The sequence below is a fragment of the Melanotaenia boesemani genome, chromosome 6 (genome assembly GCF_017639745.1).
Source record: "Melanotaenia boesemani isolate fMelBoe1 chromosome 6, fMelBoe1.pri, whole genome shotgun sequence".
Lineage (NCBI taxonomy): Eukaryota > Metazoa > Chordata > Actinopteri > Atheriniformes > Melanotaeniidae > Melanotaenia > Melanotaenia boesemani.
The window spans coordinates 20195502-20218111 of record NC_055687.1 but is presented as its reverse complement, the minus strand read 5'-3'; the positions used below and the strand labels follow the sequence as shown (position 1 = coordinate 20218111).

General features: G+C 40.0%; 1 protein-coding gene across 1 annotated transcript in view; it reads right to left on the bottom strand.

The window, feature by feature from the left end:
* The window catches only part of itga8 (integrin, alpha 8), a 42813-nt gene that overhangs the window by 3155 nt on the left and 17048 nt on the right, over positions 1-22610 (bottom strand). Inside the window, exons 13-25 of the mRNA XM_041987861.1 lie at positions 20207-20404; positions 16112-16157; positions 15860-15967; positions 10792-10847; positions 10233-10390; positions 9980-10111; positions 9153-9220; positions 8467-8614; positions 7741-7833; positions 4976-5055; positions 3335-3415; positions 2140-2245; positions 905-1063 (exon numbers count right to left, since the gene is read on the bottom strand). Coding sequence (XP_041843795.1) covers positions 905-1063; positions 2140-2245; positions 3335-3415; positions 4976-5055; positions 7741-7833; positions 8467-8614; positions 9153-9220; positions 9980-10111; positions 10233-10390; positions 10792-10847; positions 15860-15967; positions 16112-16157; positions 20207-20404 — 1433 coding nt within the window. The remainder of the gene's footprint in view (positions 1-904; positions 1064-2139; positions 2246-3334; positions 3416-4975; positions 5056-7740; positions 7834-8466; positions 8615-9152; positions 9221-9979; positions 10112-10232; positions 10391-10791; positions 10848-15859; positions 15968-16111; positions 16158-20206; positions 20405-22610) is intronic.

The following is a 22610-nucleotide window of genomic DNA, read 5'->3' as shown; positions in this document are numbered from 1 at the left end:
TAAAAATAAAAAATTAGCTGTGAAAAATGAGTGTGACTTTAAAAAAATCTGATCAAAGTGTGTTTTGTTAAAAGTTGGATTTGAGGAGATTTAATTTTCTGGACATATAATCACACTGACAACAAGACTGATAACCTGAGTGTCCTCAGGTCTCAGATAACAGGAAGATTTTATTGTTTTACCTCAGGGAGCTTAGCTTTGGACACAGGCCAGTTAAAGCTAACAAGCTGAGGACACGGATTGCTTAATCCTCTCAATTCAACTATTTTTGGAAGCGCAATGGCAGTTGTTTCCTTTTCTTCCAGCAGCTTTGTCAGTAAGTAAGAAACAAGCCACAGACATTTCCTCTAATCAGTTCTTTTAGCAACAACTGACAACCTGATTAATGGACTGACTTCAAGGCTGATTCTCAGACATCTAGTAAAGAAGAAACTCTTCTCAATTTCAGACAATAGAAGAAATCTATGGTAATCAAACTTTTCTGCCCAGAGAAATGGACACACACTGTAAAATGAATTTCTTTCTGTTTCAACGTGAGTTCTTAAAAGATCTGAAACTCTATACGACTCCAGCAGACTTCACTGATTTGTCCAGGTGGATTTAGATGTTACATGATATAACAGCCTTTTGAAAAAGCTTTTTATTTACAGATGATTTCATATCATAGCTGATGGAAACTCTTGTAGCTCTGCAATAAAGTACAACAGGCATTTCTTCTTGCTTTGATCCAACTGGCAAAGAACAAGGAGAATGGCTTGAAATGTCTCTAGGTTCAGGAGTTTGATACAGTACAAGCTTTGGTGAGCAAGTCTGTTCCACCACATGCAGCATATCTACGTACAGAACTTGACATTGTTCTTTGAATGTGGGTCTGCGTGCATGAGCCTGTATACGTTCATGTTACCTGAAGGCCATGGGGATTAAGGCTGGTGTTTGTCCGGCAGCTAATTGGGCCGTCAGTTTGAATCTCCATGGCATACAGCAGGTTCTCATCACGGAAACGGGAAGGCCAGCCGACCTGAAGCTCAGCCTCCCCTATACTGCTGGGACCAGAGTTATGGAGCTGGGGAACAAGAGAAGGAGCCGCAAAACAGAGAGCTGTCAGGATTTTACTGTGTTCTCTCCTATTAGCTGGTCCCATGTGACCGAGGCTATAATCAGGTTATCATAACTGTGGGATGATGACACGGACCACCTGTGTTTTCATGAAGATAATACTAATGCAGCCTTTAGTCACTGGGGACTGAAATACAAGACATGTAGAACTTACATCATCACTGAGGGCATCATTCTCCATTAAAACTAGGATGAATGACTTATGAGCCCAAACGAACCATCACTTCAATAAATCTATCTCTCTTTTTCTTTTGCAAACACCCATGTATATCCTCTCATATACATATGCACATGCATGGTCTATAATGCCAAAGCAAGTCATCCAAACAGGACGTGATCCTGGTGCTGCGGGGCAGGAATTCGGAATGAGCAGAAAACTCTGTCCTCTTTAACAAGAAGCAGCTGCCCATTGGGAAAAGTACCACAAATGAAAATCATTATCAGCTGCAGGACAGGCCAGACACAGCTACACTCTGGTTCAATGAAGCTGCCCCCCATTTAAAACAAAAAGGAATCACATGTTCTCCGCGCACACATGCACTTTTGCCTATTGTAAACTGTCGTCCGTCTGTCTGCCCCTCTTCCTCCCTCTATCCCTTTGTCTGTACTTCTCAATAATTAATACCTAAATGCCCTGTCCTCTCTTAACATTTTCATCCATCTCTCCTCCCTCCCTCCTTACCTTGCTCTCTGTTCCTCTCTTTTTTCCCCTCCTCCCTTTTTCCTGCCCTCGCAGCAGTAATTAGTCCTGAGTAGAAGACCTTTGATCATCCAGATCTTAATTGTTTCTGGAGCTACTGGTTTTACTGTGAATTTGAGCGCGCTGCTGTTTTCTTTACCAGACTGGCAGACTTCATGTCCTCGCAGCTTAGCTACAACTTTACACACCCGTTTTTCTGATGTTATCTGTTTAAAACACAATTTATTACCAACAACCATTACAAACGGAAGGCTACTCTAAAAACGTCATCCTGGCACAACAGCCCAACCGTCTATTCCCCCATGGCTTCATATGAAATGTACCTCATAGATGTGTGTTACTTGTGGTCCAACATCATCCTCTTTGACAGGCTTCTCTTTGGGTTCCCAGTTTGGGAATGGGAGCACCACCTGAGAGGGATGAGACACCCTGGAAGCAGCAAAAACAACTTGATGATAATGATGCAGAGTCACTTTTGTTCAACTTCTAGATAGGTTGTTTTCCTTTGAATTATTATTCAATACCTGCTTATAATTTAGCTTGAAAACATAACCAATTAGAAAATGACCTATTTAATTTAGGTAAGTCCAACTTTTAGTAACATCATACAATATTTTAGCAGATTCAGAGAAGGTTAGCAAATTTTTACCTCTATCCCACTAAAGAACGTTGAAGCTGTCCTTTAATAGTTGACATATTTAAGTTCCCTATAGGAAAAATCAGCTGGGATGCCTCCTAAAAACAGATTCCCAACTCAGAAAATCTGGGGAGCCTTAACACCTTAGTCTCAAAATCCAACATGGCTGACCCACACATAAAGTGGTGATAGCTTTAGTAATAAACGGCCACATGTAGTTTTATGTCACACACATAAAATGGTACAACCTATATGTATCATTAGCAGCTTGTATGGCTAATAATAGCTTGCCTGGCAAGTGAGCACATAATCACTAAATTCTATTGATTTTCCAACTTCTAACAAGATGAAGCTAATTCAGGCGTCTGATGCCTTTCCCTGTAAAAAGACCCAACTTACAAAGTAAACTGAACTGTTTATCAGGGCTAAACCAATCGCACAGTGGTTTGAAACATAAAATGCTAAATTTGAAATGCTAGATGGAGATTGCTAATGCACAACAGCCTGACAGCCTTATAGTACAAACATTGGAACATTTTCTTCTCCTGTGTATCCCAATAGCTCCTGTGTTTGTGTGCACAACTGACCACACCCAAACAATGGCATTACAGGCTCCAAGTTTTAAAGTGTGCGTAAGTTGTGCGCGCATTGTTTATTAGTGGGCAATGGGAATCCATGAGCACGGAAAAGAGCACATGGATTCCCATGTGTACATGATTAATCTAAATATAGTTCTAGAAATATGTTTTTATGCTGTTTACCATCCATATATTAACGTGAACCACAAGTTTAGACTCAAACCAAATCGACTGTATCTTTGTGAAACAGGCATGCAGGAAAAGAATTGGTCACAGACTGACATGCAGAGAGGTTGCACTCACCCACGTAAATTGAGCTCAGCTCTGGCAGCGATGGATAGATTCAAACTGACCAGGTTGCTGTCAGAGTTATCTTTGTTGGAGCTGTGGAGAGATTCACAGTCAACTTTACCAAAAGACTGAAATAACACCCCAACTACACTCACTACATTGCCTTGAAAAAGTCCACATACCTCTGTTATAATGGCAGATCTTTGTGACATATAAAACATCTGGTTGCTTTAGTGTGCTAACCCTTTTATAAAAGAGGATGTGGCCTTCTTCAGGATCAACAAATCATGCTCCGTTTCATGTCAAGTAATCACTAGCATGCTCTTGCAACGTACTGAAGTGACTGAGTGAATCCAGGTCAGGCTCAGCTGTTCCTTTGGGAATATTCTGACAACTTCATGGTTGTCTCTGAAAAATGCTATAGTTTATCAAGAGCTGTCAAATCAAGAGTGGGATCTTTGAATGGTATTGATCAGGAAAGTTTAGAAAAATGGGGGAATTATAAGCATGTTATGAAAGTATAGCTCAAAAGAAACAATACCAAATCTGACAGGGACTTGTTGCTCAACATGTAACAAAAATCTCATGTATTCTATGTTTGTCTGGGTTATGGGATAGGTTAGCAGGACCCAGCCTTCTTAATTTGGAAAAATAAACATGCAGTCTCTCAAAATTATGTAAATCTCTGATGAGACTAAGGTTGAATTTTAAGGTAAAGCACGAAACAAAAACACAGCAGAAGGTCACCATATACACAACAGGTTATGGTAGTGTGGCAGCATCAAGGTTTGGGCCTGCTTTCCTTCAACTGTTCAGTTAGTTAAAGGGAGTCCTGTAAAACTGAGAATGAAGAGGAATTTTCAGCAAGACAATGACCTATCTAAATCTATCAAGAACTGTTTACCAAAAAGATCAACACTGGGGAATGGCCCAGCCAAAGATCCTAAATCATTCAGAAAATATGTGGACTGACCTGAAAAAGAATCGACTGTAAATGTAAAAGAGCTAGCTGCACTCAGGTAAATAACTAATAACAAATAAAGATTTTTGGCAGGAAAGCATGGGAACTATTGCAATAAAGTGCACAACTTGTACAGTATGTTTTAATTTAACTGCTTTATGATTTGATTTAGTTTCACTGGCATTTTAATGGACTGCAATTTCACTATTTATCTCATGTGATTTAATGATTATTTTTTACATTACAAAAATCTCCGAGGCTACATAACACAACAGTGTTGTGTAAACTTGTAATCTCACATTCTGCATCCTGCTGTTGTATTGACTTAAAGTGAGGATGTTGCACAGTTTTAGTAAAAACAAAACTCAAAAGGAGCTCATGTCTACGTTCAGCTGACTGCAGTTTGAATTCCCATGATGCAGAGCTGCGTCTGCTGATGTGATGTGTCAAATTTAGTGCAATTATGCAAACAGTGAGCATTTTGTGTAAAACTCTTCTCAAGTCTGGGGTTCCTCTGAGCCATCTGTCTTCCTCTATCTTTGTGGCTGGTTTCACGAGACCGCAGACAGTGACAGGATCAGGGCAGACACAGAACATGGATGACAGGAAAGACAAACAGCTCTTTTGTGTTTATGTGTGTGAGGGAGAAGAAGGTTTGGGGGGCTTTGGGTGAATGTTGGTAGATGTGTCACCTGTGGATCTGTAGCTCAAAGCTGATTTTTGGCCCAGCATCTTCCAGCCTTTGGACCGAAAACCTCAAGCCAACAGATAGCTGGGAAAGAGGGTGAATAAAGCAGAAAAGGGTGTATTTTAAACAACAAACATGTCACAAGAGAAGAAGTAGGGCAGTTAAATAAATACAGTCAGGAACCCTGCACATCAAAGGCAACATCAGGACTTGCGTGACCAGGTACAGACAGTAAAATCCCTGTTAAACAGATTCTCTCCTGTTACTTCATAGTTACAATATCAAGATTTTGTGCGTCTGTGTGTTCATGGAGGATGATAACAGCAAGATTCTTAGATCTGACAAAAGCCAGACTACACACACATACTTAAAAACCAAAGTTAAGTTCCTTGTCTCTCCTCAGTTTAAATCCCCCATCCTCCTGGCTAACTCAAAACACGTGGAGAGTTTCGCTCACCATCGACTGCATGGCAGTGTACGTGCATATTTACATGTGTATGTGAGCACCATTGAAAAACAGGTCAAGCTCATGGTCCAGAGAGGGAAATGACAGCATGCAGACTCGCCCTAAAACTTCAAGAGCCAGGCCTACGGGGCAGTTTGGCTGCAAGCAGGACTACAAAGTTAAACCTTCTTTATGAGTCACATTAGAGACAGGAAGAGAAGAACCAGGCAGGGAAGATCTAAAGAAACAGGCACCAAATGTGTCGTTCAGAGCGAAGTTGTCACTATCAGATAGCTGTCACAGAGAGGAGGAGGAGGAGAAATCAAGTGTTTTAATGTTTCATGTCAAAGATATGCCAGTCACAGGGGCTCTGTGGTCAGTTTACAATGAAATTACCCAAATGTTATGTTACGTTTATTATTGTGTCTTAAATATTATTTTGCCCTCGTAATTTCACTGCTTCTGCATTTGGCTATTGCCTCGTTGACAGTTTTATTCTAGAACAACAACGGGAATGGATGGTTTATCCTGAGGTGGTGGTTAGAGAAGTTTTTTTTAAGCCCACTGTAGTAGTTTTTGTCAACCTTTTCAAGTGGGTTACCACTAGAAGAAGAAAAAAAACAAAAACAAAAACAATCAGATCACTGTCGCTATGTAGGTTCTCTAAGTAACTTTATTGGCTACATATGAAGCCATTAAGTGAACTTCAGATAGCATCCTGATGCACTTAATCCATAATTGATGCTAGAGCAATACTAACATAAAGTGTGCAATTGTTGGTAGATATGTTTATGGCTTTATTGCATTTTGTTCCACAGTATAAACATTTTCCCTATAACCCCAGAAATATATTATCACATATACTTAGATAAAATTCCTTAGTTTGGAACAACTTGAAATATGCCACTAATACAGGCTTTTCACTTAGCTTAGCTAGCAAGCTAAGTGTAAGGTAAAGAATAGCTTATTTCTGGAAAGAGACTCATACATTTATTTATTCATTTGTGTAAATAACCTATTACATTTTTTCATTAACATTGAAAAACTATTTCTATGACAACAATTTAGCCTTTTCTTTTACTTGTGCAGGCAGACACAGCAACAAATGAATCTTTCGTGTCAGCTTCATTTAACCGATAATCTGCTCATTCCTTTTTCAGAACGTTCAGCATTGCTGTGATATATGCCTGAAACTCTCACAACTTCCAGTACTGATCTACATAACATATATACTTGCAAATTCACAGTAGAATTAATATTAAAGGTAACTCATGTTACAAATAAACTGATGTTTCTAACACACGTAACCTAAACATGATAATTCCAGATCAATATATTTGATGTATGAAAGGCAAGTAAACAGTTAATTCACCAGTTTTCATGGTATTTAGGTTAGAATCAGTTTATGACCAGCACTATAACTATGTCAAACAACAATAAAGCATAATTATATCTTCACTGTAGGATTCTACTTAGCAGTGAGAGATGATTTTAAATACACTAAAAGAATGAATTTAATTAGGAAAAAAGAAAGAAACCCACATCAGAGATAAAAAAGCAGGCAGATGGGACAAAATCTGCTTTCTTTTAATCGTACCCTCTAACTGGATCAGTCTGCTTAGTGAGGCGCCACAGCTGTGTCATGTGGCACAAAGAATGAACTCTGGTGATCTGAACTATTTTGTTGCACAATAGAAGCAGCACTTTAATGGGGGGGTTAGGGGTGTAGAGGTATGTTCTGCATAAGCTCATGGATTCCTGAATAGGGCAAGGGGAGAGTTGTATATGGGAAACATCTGGACTGCTGAGAGCACACAAACATACGTGCACATGCCTTGTCCCTTTCACATGCCTTGTTATGCACCCCTCCACAAAAACTGTGAAACATGACCACGTAATTGATTTATCAGAATGCAGCGTGTCACTTCCAGCGCACGAACACACCTCTCTGCCGGCCTTCAAACCTTTAAAAGAAAACCTTGCATTTACTCTTGTGACATGCTTTGTAGCACATGTGTGTGGAACAGAGTGGTAGAATTTCATGTCGGAAGGACTACTCTTTATTTTACAAAGCCTTGGCTTCCTGCATCTGTCAGCCATTCAAGAGTTAAATGGATTATTATTACACACCCATGCACAAGTTGAGTGTGAGGCACAACCATGGGAGTCAGAGTGTGTGGAATGAGGGTCAAGGTGATGATCAGTAATCACTGGAAACCATCAATCAGTGTGAATTAAACCTGAAGGGTAACAGAGCCTTCTTAGCGAGGATGTTTTATTGAAAAGGGTGTGTGTGTGTTTTGTTTTGGTGTGTCAGAACTAACCTCTGTCCCAGTCACCATAGGGTTCCCGAGGTCACACACCACCATCCTGGACTCATTGATCATCTTGTACTCGCAATTTAGCTGAGAGAGAGACTAGTGGAAGAAAAAAGAGGGGATTCAAAGTGAGAAGAGGGAGAAGCACATAAACAATGAGTGAGGAAAAGTGAATGAAAGTGACAAAATATGGAGAAGTGAGAGTCAAGTAGTGAAACAAGAGCGCAAGGGATGGAGGTGTAGCACCATCAAAATCGGAAGGCAACAATTGAGAGAGAGAGGAAAAACAGGAGAGGAAGAGTGATGAATGCTCTGACAGTAACAGTATCATCAGTCAAACTGCCCTATTACACACTCTTTAGCACACACACACTCATGTGCACACAAACACACACATGCACATGCTGACCCTATCCATTTCTGTGGTCACTAATGCAGCTTGTAAATCATAATAGGGGCTTTTGGGCTGTTGCCAGTAAAGCATATCCTGCTTTCCTTAATCATGCCAAACAAACACACCACAAAGACACAACAGGATGTGATGCTGTACTTTAACTGCAGTCTCAAATAGCTCACTTCCTTATTTGATACTTGGCTGCAATCATGATGAGACAACTGTCTTAGTTTTATGTACCTATTTTCAGCATCCAACCCCTACTGCTCCTTGAAATCAAGCCAGGAAAACCGATTTATGACAAATCTGCAGTGTGTGTTAAATGTGTGAATATTTACCTCCACCCTGCGCTCCACTCCAATGTAGTCAGCCTCTGGCGGTATCAGCGTGTACAGCTCTGTCTCGTAGGCACCTTCTCCTTGGTTCACTGCAGTGATGATTAGCATGACCAGATTGTCATCTCCGATCACGAGCTCGGTTCGATCCCTGTGTTCATATGTTGAATTTAAAAAAAATTAAAAACAAACAAACACACACACACAAAAAAACAGCGTGGCTGAAAAGCTTTCTTTTCTCGGAGGAGACAGAAAATGATGCTCTTTGCTATAGTAGTACAGAAAATGCTGCATGTTTGTATGAAAATGTGTCATGTTTAATAAATGGACTTTATATGCAATCAGCTACAAGGAATGCGACACCCTCGATGCCAACACAAGGGTGTGTGCATGTGTGTTAGTCAGTGGATGGTGAGAGGATGTTTGTATAAAGCTGCCATGGAGATGTCATACAGCTGGAAACACTATGAGGAGCTGGCTAATTCACATACACATGCACACAAAAAGTCATGCACACACACTCAGTAAATGTGGCTATAATGTGAGCAACTTTAGTGTAAACTTTGTTCATTGTTTGAGGAATAACAGACATACTTGCTTTGTTTTAGCTCTGTTTACGTGTGTTTGCATGTCTGGAGTGTTGACCGTTTACGGGTTGAGGTCAGAGGGCGTGATTGTTTGAGTCTTACATGCTGGCAGAGAGCTGGAGGTTGGGGATACAAATATTGTCGTCACCGCAGTCCAGGAGGATGTAAGCCTGAGAGGAAAAGGGTACACCAGAGCAAACATGAAACCAAAAATAGAAAAAAAACCTTTTTGAGGCAATCAAGGATGCAAATGCTGTGTCAATATGGGCACATGCATGTACAGTGATGCTTTGTTTAGGACATTTTTTAAAAATGTTGAGGCTAATTTAGGTAAAAAGGGGTTTATCTTAAAGAAGAATTAGTGATAATGCTGTGTCTTTCTACAGCTATCCTCATCAGGTAAAGTGACCTTGAATGATCCACGAGTGAATAAACATAGATCTAAACTAGAGTAAAAAAAAAAAAATGCAAACCAAAACTCTGCTCTGGAAAACTTTAAAGTCTGAGTATTTATTTGAACTAATCCTGTAAGTAGAAGAGCAATCAAAGAGTGTGTATTTTCCATCAGGCTTGCATGTTTGAAAAATAAATTCCAAATGTGTAGTTCAGCCAAAGCTGGCTTTTCCTGTGCAGCAGACCATTTCTTCATCTTATTGATCACTACATATTAGCTTCATTAAAAATACGGCTGTAAAATATCCTCATGGTTATACGTCCAGTGGTTAGTAAACCCCTAAAAGCCCATCTGTTTTCCTCAAAATTGTATATTTTGTTCATACTTTTGCCACAAAAAACATGCAATGACTTTTAAAATGTCTCGTGATATGACTCATTAATTTAAAAAAAAGCAAAGACCTGGAATCCTTCTTTGAAGTGGAGCATATTGATCTAAAACATCATGTGTGTACTTGTACATTGTGTATACCCACATGCTCTTGAAGGAAAGTGCTGCTGTATTGGTTGAGAACAGGTGGGAGGGTCTGGTCATGTGTAGGTGGAGCCAGACTGTAGTTCAGGGCCAGTGAGATGGGGGTCAGTTTGTCTCTAAACTCATCCTCCTCCTGGAAAGTCCAACAGTCAGTATAGCTGTTGCCACCTCAAGAGTCACACCATCATACCATCATGATGCAGAGTTAATTAATTAAAGCTTGCAACAACTGTGTGTACTTGTGATTTGCTTACTCTCAAATAAATCATGTAGCTCAAGCATGCGTGTTGGTGGTTGTGACCGAGCTTTAGGAGTCCTGTGTGCTGAGGCTGTTGAGTATCCAAGAAAAGAACTCTCTTAATTCCACTCCTGGTGCCTTTTAACCAATCCAGCTGCAGCTCGGCCCTCAGATCTGGACAGAAAATGGAAGATGCACAGTGAATTTACTGAGTGAGTGAAAAGGTAGAGAACTCTGGCAACCAGACACTACCTTATTGTTAAATCCACAAAATCTGGTCTATTTTTTTATGCAGTCTGGAGTCATGTGTAGGTGTTGTACTCTGCAGAGAATCATAAAACAGTGGAAACAGTGCACACCTCCACTGTCAGTGTATTATATCTTCTATATTCTTGTCCCCACCCTCCTTACTTTCTTTGTTCTCCATCTGACTGGTGTTGCAGAGCTACAGTTCTCTAAGCAGGAAACTTTAATGAGATGTCTCTGACTACTCGGCTCTGACTGCTCTCCCACCCTCTCTGTGTTTCCCCTTTTGCCACATTCTTCTCCAAAACACACCATGCACAGCTGCTTACCTACAGAGCTGGGTATCCCCACACCGCTTACTGCTGCACACACATCCACTTTCAGGCTAGAGGAGAAGATTATTGGGAAGACAGACAAGATACAAGGAAAAGATTGAGATAAACGTTAGCATATTGTGCAAGATCAACACATTTTTGCAGCATTATTTAAAAACTCATACCACATGTAGTGGATTAATTTGTGGCATCTTGTAAGCTTTTGCAGGCTGGTCCTTTTTGTATATGCAATTAGCTTGAATTATGTGGTGAATCCACACCAAACCCAGGTGCTTCTCACATCACAGACTTATTTAAAAGCAACATAAACACATAACCATAACCAAATACTAAGCTCAAATAATTGCATGCTTTCATTTATTGCAAAGATTTCTGCTGTAAGATCATAAAAACTGTATATTGTATTACTAACTAACTAAAAAAACTGCCTCTAAACAAGGCATGACTTCCTTCCTGTACTCCAGGGGGCAGTGGGAATTACCACAGAGGCCCCACCATTAGACACAAAGACATGGGAGACTGGGAAACATTTCTGCATTTCCTCTATTTATGTGTGCATTACTTTATGTGTAAGTGTGTTTTTTGTGTTATCACCTCAATCAAGAACAGGAAAGTGGTACTTTCTTCACACAGGGACACTTGCACTGTTAATATGCACTAATGTATAGAAGACTACAGATTTAACGCTCATACTTTTTACATTGAAGACTGTAAAATGAGGCACAAAGCAAATGACATTGTGATGGTTTGATATGTTTAATTCTAACCTTAATAAATAAAATGCAAGTGTGGTAGGCATTTGGCTATTTTGGATTCCCATTAGATGACACAATGATGAGCTACAGTACTCAGTACAGTAAGCTTTGTTAAAATGTGACTTAATGTGATAAATTAAAGATTTTGTGTCCAAGTTGTTTCATGTTTGTTTAATATGTGCTGCATGTGTTTTATAGTTTTGCAAGGGTGTGACTTTAATAAGCATGTTGTGTTAAGTGCATGCTGTGCAGAAATGACCCCCTGGTTAGTCATTACTCTATGCAATTTTCCCCAAAATACATTTGTGCTCCACCAGTCTACACACTGATAGAAAGCCCTCCCAGCACACGCTCTGTACAATAAATCCCTTCCTGTGCTACCAAGAGTTCATATTAAACAACCTACATGAAATCCAAACACACACCTTTATGATAGTTGATTAGAGGGCTGTTTTTAATTCAGACAAGAAGGTTACAGGGTTAGCTTGTTCAAAAGGAACTGGAGAACAGCCCAGTTTAAAGTGACTGATTTTGATGTTGATAAAGAAACAGATCTGGATTTTTATTTATTTCAAATAAAGTCTTGGCAGAGGTATGTGGTCGCAGATTGCTTTTGTTTTTATTGTGACTTCCTCAAGCCTTTTACTTGGCCTTGAGTGCAGCTATTTGGCACATGCATTCACTTTTGATTCTTGAGGAGGCCGGACAACACAACGCAAAAGGATTTCTTTTCTAGTATAACTGGCCCTAATCCATGTAATTACCCAGCCGCCTATTTCCCTTTGCTTTGGCCCTTCATTTTCCCATCTAACCCCAGGTGTGGGTCTCATGTATTCACTGTCTGCAACCAAGTAACAAAGCTAAGCATCATATTATTACTAAGAAAATGACCCAGTAATCTTTAAAACAATGGATTTGTGGTATTGGAAACAGGCTGTGAACGAAACATATTATCTCCTCTACAGTTGATGAAGATATTTTCCTACTGACATACTAATATTGAAGATTTGGAGATTTGTTTTTTTCTATATAATGATTGTAAGCCATCACTATGTAGGATCTCTTCACACATGCAAATTATAAACAGTGACTCTCTCTGAAGGAATTTCTAGAAATGAAGAAAGACTGGATAAAAACAAACAAACAAAAAAAAAACTGGTTGAGTCTTGTGACTGCATTTTTTTCTCCTTTGATCGAAGACAGACGGGATATATTTTAGTCAAAGTTAAAAGAAACGTTCAAGTTAGCGGAAATACATTGAAAACAACAGCCACTATTGTTTAATGACCCCTGAGGTTAAAGACTGTTGGGTAATTACTGTATTTGTCAGGAAATGAGATGCTTTACAATGTGACTTTCATGTACAAGTAATGCACATGACCTAAACTAAAGCTATCTCCCATTCAGCTCCTTTCCAGTTCTCACTGCAGCCAAACAGCTGAAATGTCCCAAAACCTCACTCCTCTGAAACATATATACCTACAACATCCCTCAGTTTTGCTGCTGTTTGACTCGCTGCTTGTGTGTGTGTGTGTGATCTAAATCGTCTATGGTTCCATACCACGAACCAAAATTTAATGGTGGTTTATTTAAATAAGCCCAGTTTTGTTTTGATGAAATTCACACAGTTTAGTGCTCTGTGTTGATCTGACCCAAACCCAGTTCCCCTTTTGCTCACTGCCAATACTCACACACCACTATGCAGAAACCACGATGGCAACTAGCCGAGCCAATGTCTCCCGTAGCAGCTCCAGACTTGGTGAGTTAAGACCAACAATAGACTGTGGCGAAGTCACAGGAACTTTTAGACCGGTTCCCCTCAACTAAACTCACCCCCAGGCTGTTCAAAGCCAGTCTGCCACCCACACCAACAATAATGTAATCAAAACAGAATTATGCTGTTTCATATTAATTGCAGAGCCCCATAAATCTGAATTTCCAGGTTATGAGTCTGCTTTTTCAGTGGACTGCTACATTATTGTACCGGAGTCACAGACAAACATACTTTTGATGATAGCAGACGTCTAGAACTCAGGGGTGAAATATTTGTCACATCTGTCAGTGTGAGTGTGATTAGTGAAAGTGTATACTTTATACTGCATACCATTTAATGATGCAGTGCAAGTAGAACGATTTCTGTTGCAGAGCTGGGGTTCAGTGCAGCAGAGGGCCTCATTAGACTCATGTTTGTTTAAGACTTTGATCTCTTTAACTTTAATTCACCTGTACACACACACACACACATACACACTGGAAAACGGGCTTGATTAGGCACTCCGAGATGTCATCTCACTTTCTGTTTTTATAGCTTGAATTCTAGTGTGGTGGTAATAAACGCTACTGTCCCACAATGTCTGCAATGTAAGGTCCAACAGAACAAAAATAAAAAATTGAGATGGATAGTTTGGAAACTGTTTGCCTTGTTAATTGTTTGTGGAGTTTTCAAGTCAGAATTTGTCATTATAAATATGCTCCCACCTGTGTGCATATTCCAATATAAGGAAGAACTCAGTTGGGCCTCTTAGAGTTTTGTTTTAGGGGAGACAAAAATATATGCCCAAGGAAACCAGCTACATGTCACTAGTCTTTACTTCGCAAACATCGCTGCAAACAGTAGCTCAACAACCCCCCTGGTTATCCCCACAGCTATGACCGTTTGGCTTACTAACAGTTGATATTAACCTTTTGCATTCAGTCTCTCAGCCTTCCCTTAATCCCAGGTGTTTGGACATTGGAATCTGCTAAACTTTGTTAGAAGCTTTTCCCACTTCTGTCACTACTCAGGTCCAATGATTTTCTTGTCTGCTACTTTTTAAGTTAATCAGTCTGATACCGGTTCTTAAAGTCTCTCTTCTGCTCCATCATTCACTCACCAGGTGGACTTATGTGCAATCTGCCTCCTTTTCATCTCCATTACTCAATCAGAGCGAAGGCATCAGAAGTCTCTGACACCTCCTAATGATGTTCATCCACCATCAACAGCTTGACTCTTAGAGTTCTATTTGATCCCCTTCCTTCAGTCATGAAAGGAGCCAAACATACATGTTAAAAATTCATCCCTTTTACATCAATAAATTTAGCTCCATCCTTTTAACTGATCACTCCTTATTGAAATCAGTGATAAAAGTGTCACCTATGCAAATACTTGCACCATCTCACACGTGCCTGAGTTTCTACAGCAGAAAGATGCTCCATTTTAATGTACAGCTATTGAGTGTGTTTTTCCTATACTGGTTTAATCTCTCTTTTTTGTTCAGTTTGGTTTTGACCACTGTTGAAAGCTCAGAAAGGTAAAAATCTCAGTGTCAATACAGACCTTGCCAAGAGTAACCCTACGTGCAGATGTTTTGTTACACAAAACCATTAGAGGAAGTCAGCCACATGAAGTGTTTGTCAAAGGGCAAGCCTTTGAAAAATATAAATAAATACTTGCAGGTGATTGGATGAATAATTCCAGTGAATCAGATCTACAGAACGGATCTGATGAGCTGATGTTGAAGTCAATTGGATAAACAGTGAAAACATCAGGATTTTTCTCTCCTCCATTCCTTCACACGAAAAAATACACCTGCACAGCACTGTCTATAAAAACATCTGTCAACATCAAAATGCACAAACACAACTAAAGCTAAGTAGTACAGTGTGCATGCAACGTTTCTGACAGGACTGAGGAGTGATCTAATAACAATTGTCCTTCAATGTACGAGCAAAACAGCTCAGTCAAAAGCAACAGTGATGCCCCAGACATGAAAACTCTACTCAGCAAAAACCATCTCATTATCAGAGGTGTCCCCCCAGCTTGAGGCCTGACCAGGTTTGGTAGGAGACCAGCAATGTTGCTGTTGGGTTTTGAGTCATTGGGGTACAATTTTAATGTAGCAGTGTATTCCATAATGTGGTCTGATGTGTCCGTCCCTTAATATAGCTGGCATAAAAGTAACAAATTCTTGATAGCAAGTTAGCATCAGTGCTATCTTGACTAGGTCTGCCATTGCCACGTTAATAAAGAGGAGATTAGTGCATTTTCTGTTGTTAAACTAAAGAAATAATAGATTACAATGCTGCAGGGCTAAATCGTGGTTTTCCAATCCACATATGAACGTTGAGTAGAAATCTTCACCCTGGAAGATGTTTTCCAAAAGTTTTGGCATCAGTGCACAAAAGTGTGATCATACACGGAAGAAAAAAAGCCATAACAGAGGATTTTATTATCATTCCACCACAGGGAACATCTGGCATAGATATAGATGTGGTATACTATTGATAACACTATTAGGACAAAATGGAGTAAGAGCTGTTTCTTTTACCAGGTAACCTTGACATCCGTCTGAGGCAGAATACATTGTCGGTCATCAGGATTCAAGATTCTGGGAGTCAGGATCATTGAAGCCTCCACAGACACTACAGCTCGAGACCTGTGCAGACATTAGCACACACAGACAAACTCATAACATAACTGAAAACATGACAACTTGCAGTAAAAAAGTCTCACAGACTTTTAGGTAAAACTCCAAACCTGACAAACCTGAGTCGTATTAATTTATGTTTGAGCTTTTTACCTGTACACTGACACCTCGCCTGCACCAAACGCACCCACGATCAAATCTGCAGAGAGAGCAAGGAGAGACGGGAAACAGTGAGCTTCAAAGAATGCAACAGATGGGACTGATTTCAAAGTCTCCAGCAATCTTCATCAAACACAGACTTTGCACATGTAATAAACACACACACACACACACACACACACACACACACACACACACACACACACACACACACACACACACACATTAACACTGTGATGCAGAGCTGACTTTTTGATATCATCATACTTTTCCTCTCAAACATGACCCCTTTCAAAGTATATTTACTATGTAAACATATAAAAAATAATGTGTTTCTTTTTTTTTAATCATGTATTTATGGGTGTATGTGCGCTTGTGAGACAGGGACACCCTACTGCATTCCCAGGCCATTAGAAAATTCACATCGTTCCAATCAGAGTTTTCTAAACAACAACATTTCCCAACAACCGGCGCAGCGACGACTCATAATTGTAAGCAGCACCAGATCTCATCTATATGTGATTTTTTATTCGTTTTCATGGGGTTGGCGATGAACACGCTCTTAATTGGCTCCAAACGTTTAAAATAGAGACGGCATTTAATGGTTGTGGTCAAGGGACACATACCGTTGTAAGCCACACACACAGAAACACACATAGGCGCACACACCAGTGTTGATTAAAACAATATGAAACTGAAGAGAGGCACTTAATGGATGCAAGCCATCATGGCCAGATACAGCAGGAAAAGAAGTTGTGGGGTGGCTTTTTTTTAATGGTTGATTTAATTGTTAATTAATTTTTTATACAGTGAAAGAAAATTACAATTTCTCCAATTTATTAAACTGACTCAATCATCTGATTTTTTTTTTTTAGCATGAAACCTTCTCCAACCTTCTTCTGCAGGAAGATGAAAGGAAATGGAACGGTACCTTAGTAGACTTTGCTGGTCATTTGTGTCTCTTTCCTCTTCTGCATATTTAGGAAGAACAAGACTAATTGAATCTAAGAGAAGCACATCTGTTTCTGCCTTTGGCTGCAGTCGCTGAGTCCCCTTGAAACCCCAGCATTAAACATTTAGGCCTTTTCCCCTGTTGTTTTATGTGTGTGAGTGTATATGTGTGAGAGACAGTACTTCATCAGGAAAAGACCCCAATAGATGGGTGCTACCCTGCAGCAGATGGAGAAAAAGGGGAAAAAAGAAGAAGATTGGAGGCAGGAATGACAGAAAGAAAGTTAGAGCAGAGGATCATGCACGCTGCCTTTAAAAGGCAATCTGTGAAAGCAATCAGATGCAAGGTGTGTTTTCAGCAGAGTGAGTAAGGCTGAAGGACCACCTTGTAATTCAAATTCCTCTGCCCACCTCACTGCTGAAGTTGTGTAACCTACAGCTGAAAATCCACTCTTGCCACAAGTATGTCAGTTTGACCGATGCATGTGCTGCTTAATCTAACGCCAGTGTTTGCTCGCTTAACGCTGCATGACACGAGACTGATTTGAGTACAGGGCACCTTTGGGGTTAAGTGTGTGTGAGAGTGTAAGTGCACACATGGCTGCATCAGAAGTTAAATCAAATAACGGCCTACTTTCCTTCCCATATAAATCCCATTTCCTTACACGCAGGAAAACTTGCCCAGCACTTGATTTGAGGTGCACAGAGACCCCCTGACGGAGGCTTTTCCACTCACAAATGATTGAAACCTTTATGGCATCTATATGTGCTGGTACGGACTGAGTAACTGAGCTGCATTAGTTGATGGTGTCTGTCTTGGGCTGTGAAAACACAACCTCCATCCAGAGTTTAGACAGACTGTCAAGCTGTCACTTGGCTGTCTGCTGCGACTGCCTGTTTGGCTGCAGGGGGACTGGCCTTGATGATGAAAGGCCAAGGGTCAATGGCACTCAGTGGAAAAAGAGGGGGTTTTAAGAGAGAAATGGAGGATTTGTTAATTCTTGGATATACATGTAGTATTTGGGGAGCTATTCAATCACTGGCTGGCCATTAAACTTGTCTGAGATTCACTGCTTTCATGCTTAAGATCAAGAGGGAATTGACCAATCCAGGGAGGTGGGGGTTGCCTAATATGGCAACTACTTGACAATAAAAAAGTAAAATGAGGGAAGTTAGAGTATCATAACTTTTCCATGAATACAGTGACATGCAAGACAAAGAGAAGGTAAACATCTGGTGAACTTTTCCCACAGTTTTTTCTCAGTTTTCTTTTTTTGAGTGAAAAAAGAAGTATATCCTGAAGAAGTCTAATTAAGGTGGCAACTAAGTTTGCAAGCAGACATGGACCTCAGTAATGAGTTTTACACCTACATGCCAGCCAAATGGCCAGCCTGATGATCATTTAGCACCACACACATTCAAATGACCAACTCTGACATGTCTCTGTGTCTTAGTCTTTCAACAAATCAATGTGATTGACAAGTAAAGTTTTTGACCTTTAATTAGTAAGCAGAATGTGAGATTCATCCTGAGGCAATGTGACCCTTTTGATACACGGCTGATCCCCTAAATCTCATGTCAGTGCAATGTCTCCATCAAAACGATGCTTGAAATGGAGTTTGATATTAAGCAGTAACTAGTGATTTTTCTTAGACTACTTCCTACTTTTTTATGACTTTTCCATTCTACCTTTCATTTAGAGTGCTTTCCCACCAAATCAAAGGCAAATAAATCATATAATCTTTAGATATAAAGTCCATTAAGGCTAAAAATGGAGCTAAGTCATCATCCTTCCTTCCCTTTTGCAGTAGACTAATGACATTTAACTTTGATGGAAGCATATGGCAGCTCTAGCAGGCCTCCCAGACGTCTGAGTGGCCCTCTTATAACACGGATCAAACATCCCTGGCTCCTTTGAACAGTGCAACTTTACTACCCTGCATACGACACATGTGTGAGTGCCTCACTTCCGTCAACTGGCCCTCTAATGACAGACGCCACAAGCACTGCACATTTGTGTGTGTGTGTGTTTATGCTGAATGTGTGTGTGTTGGCTGAAAACTCCACCACCCATGAGTTTCTACCCTGCTTCCTCCTCCCAATGGGCCTCCACCAGCTGGAGTTTAACCTGTAATCCTTGTGTGTATTTATTGTACAATGTTTTTATTTCTGATTTGCAGTAGGCCTGCACCGGTCTGACTGTGACCTACAGCCTGGCACATGCTCAACACACACTCTCTGCCCGCCAGTGAAACTGATCACAAGCCACACATGTGAACTTCTGTGTACTTGTGTGTGTTAGTTCCCTAAATATGCTGTTTGTTGAATGATGAAATCTGTTATTATATCAGTATGAGAGGATGAAAAGGAGCAAAAAGGGTTAAGGGCAAAGAAAAGTGAAACTGAACAACTTCTCCACATCAGCCCATTTTGTGGAAGCATAAAGTCAACGTAATGCTGAGAGCAGAATGGCTCCAAATTAGGGAGAAAATAAGGTAGAAAAACAGTGGTTTCACAGAGCAGCTTTGTTTTAAATACTGGTAGCTTTTTCTAATTTGAAAACCTAAAGCTCATGCATGTAAATAGCTTCAAAAATCCTTTCCAGTAGTTATTTATCTATGCTGTTATTCTAGTGTGAGTTTTAATATATTTAAGACTTCAGATGTTGAAGGTTTTTGGTGTGGGTGCCACAGTTCTAGGCTTGAATGTCTGGGGAGTGGTGGGGAGTTTTGTCTTGTAATTTGACTGAGTGTTGCTTTGTCTGCTCACAGTTTAAGGGGTAAAGAAGCAGAGGCTTGAATGTCTGGCAGACAGAACATACGGATAATGTATTATTATACATCTTACTTTTGCTCCTTCTGTAAATCCCTAAAGACTGGATGCGGCTGTAGCTCATGGCACACATCCCCATACCCTCTTCTGATGACTTTACCAGAGAACAGGAGGAAAGCAAAAGGGGAGAAGAACATGGAAATGCTAGTTGAGGAGTGTATGGGAGAGTGAAGAAATGTGGAGGCCAAGAGTAAAAAGAGGGGCTGAAAGGAAAGCGAGGAGGTAAAAGAATGCAACTCTGAGAAGGAATTTTGATTATAACATGGGGATCTGAGCATAGAGGGCTTGGATTTTGTAAGTATTTACCAGGATACTGATTGCTGTCCAGATCTTGGCCTCCTCTCAGAGTGAATCCATATCCAGGCAAACTCCTACTGTGGGTCCAGGCAGCTCTCAGCTCCTGGCTTAGTCTCAGACCTTTCACGGATACTTCTCTGTTACCATTAAAGATCAATACTCTGCCTCCACGGTCCTCGCCTCCGAACGGACAGCCCACTGCCACGTCTATGGGGTGACACATACATGTATGGTTTACACATCAACTGAGTTAAGGGCCCCTCTGAGACAGAAGCAGAGGAAAACATTCAGGTTAAAGGAAAAGGAAAGTGAGAAGGACCAGAGCTTGACCCTTTTAAACTGACGGATGGTCATTTACTTATTTGCTTTAATGTAAATGTATTCTATTTTTTTTTTTTTTTAGCTTTCCTCAGTTTTAAGTTCCTTTATTGTTTTAGACTTTGCTAAGGCTAATGCTTCGGGTTCAAAAAGTTCTGGACAAATTGATAGAGTCATTAAAAATAAAAAAAGTTCACTGTAAAGACTTGATTAAAAGTCCCTTATTAGAAATGACAGTTTCAAATGTTCAAATGTTTCAATTTCAAATATGATCATCACTGAAAAATGAGTTTCCTGCTTTATGATGCTTTGCCAGACTTTCGCTGCAGAAGTCTTCAGTTGTTAAGTTCTGTGTTTTTCTGGTTTTAGTTTGTCTTCAGACAATAAAATGCAATTTAGCCGGGGCAGAATATTTGACTTCATCTTCAAACATTCCTGGGTTGCTTTTACAGTATGTTTTGGGTCGCTGCCAGTCTGAACTGTGAAGCCCTTTCCAACCAACTCTGTTGCACTTGGCTAAATCGGAGCAGACAGCACATCCTAATACACATCAGAATTCATCTGGCTGCTTCTGTCTTCTATCAAATCATCGGAGAGGAGAACCAATGCCATGAAAAGCATGTACGCCCATGCCGTGAAAATGAATCCCTGAGTTTTACAATGTTCAGCTCATAGGCTATTCCAAGCCTTCAGCATACTTAACACATTTTTTCTTTCTGTCCTTCTGGTGCAGACTGATTTCAGCTTCATCTATCCAAAGAATGTTTTCTAGAACTGTTCTGGCTTTGTGTATGTGTGCATGTGTGTGTGTAAAAGTCACATCTGGCTTTGCACCTGAAGTACCCTCTGTATTTGCTCTGGAGTCTTTGCTTAAGACTTTGAAAATAATAAGTCTTCCTCCCGCAGAGAGCTTATAACTTGACTGGATACTGTGTGTTCATTTTGGTGCTGATCAGACTTGACACAAACATGTGTCATAATATATCTGATCAAAAGTGGACAGCAGTAAGCACAACTCTATGCACTCAGGAATGATTGAGGACACATTCAGAGGAAATGGTACAACAACGCAAACTTGTGACTAAATGTAAAATACTTATGCTGGCCCACAGGATAATACAAAGCAGCCTCACAATTTTGGCTCAGAAATGGTCCAGTGCCTACGTTTTGCTTCCAGTGTCTTATGGTTCTCTTGTACTTTGAATAATGTTTCCATGTTTACATTTGCAAGGTGAAGGCATTGACAGTTCCAACTATTAAATAGGACAAAAATGCCTCATCAGAAGGCAAGTTGAATGTTGGATGGCAATAAACCTTCAAACAGTATAGATTGATGGTTGAATCTCATCCTTCACAACTTTTTCCTCAGCGTGTTTGCGTCTTTTCTTCTCTCCTGCCCACTAATAGTTATGGTTAGGAGTTAAGACACGGTTAGGTTTAGACATAAAAAAATATTGTACATGGCTAAAGTAAGTAAAATACCCATTCTCATAAATTATGAAGTTTTAGTCAGTGGTCATGGTACCCATCTAATGAGCAGATATTACAAGTGCCAGGCACAAAACAACTGCCTAAAAATATGGTATGTTCCATTTTTAAGCCTGGACGGAAAAACTACAGCTTATTATATGTGTGGATAAAGTTTTATATTTTACATCTTCTGGTGAGACTGGGCTGGATAAACAGCAGTCTGAGGGAATTTGATGAACATGCTATTTTTGACAATAAAAAAAACAGGAAGATATCAGTAGGTGAGTTACCTGGAGGTTTTCTAGATAATATTTGTTCTGATCATTGCTGGTGCTGATTGTACTTGCTGTGGTCATTTAAGGAGTTAAAAACTTTTGTGTGACTGTCTTTATTGACAGAAGTTTGCTGACACTGAACTCTGTAAGAGTCATCGCTTACTGCTTCCAATCTCTAGTGATCACACATGATCCTATCAGGTGTGAACATGTCTTTTTGTTGTAATGTACCACACTGCTAATCTGACCACTTCTAGTGTTTCTGCTGGTGTCTAATGGATTCTACCTGTGTCACTTTGAGAGCTTATTTAATCATTTGTTGGTTCAAATTAACAGCTTCCAAAAGCTAA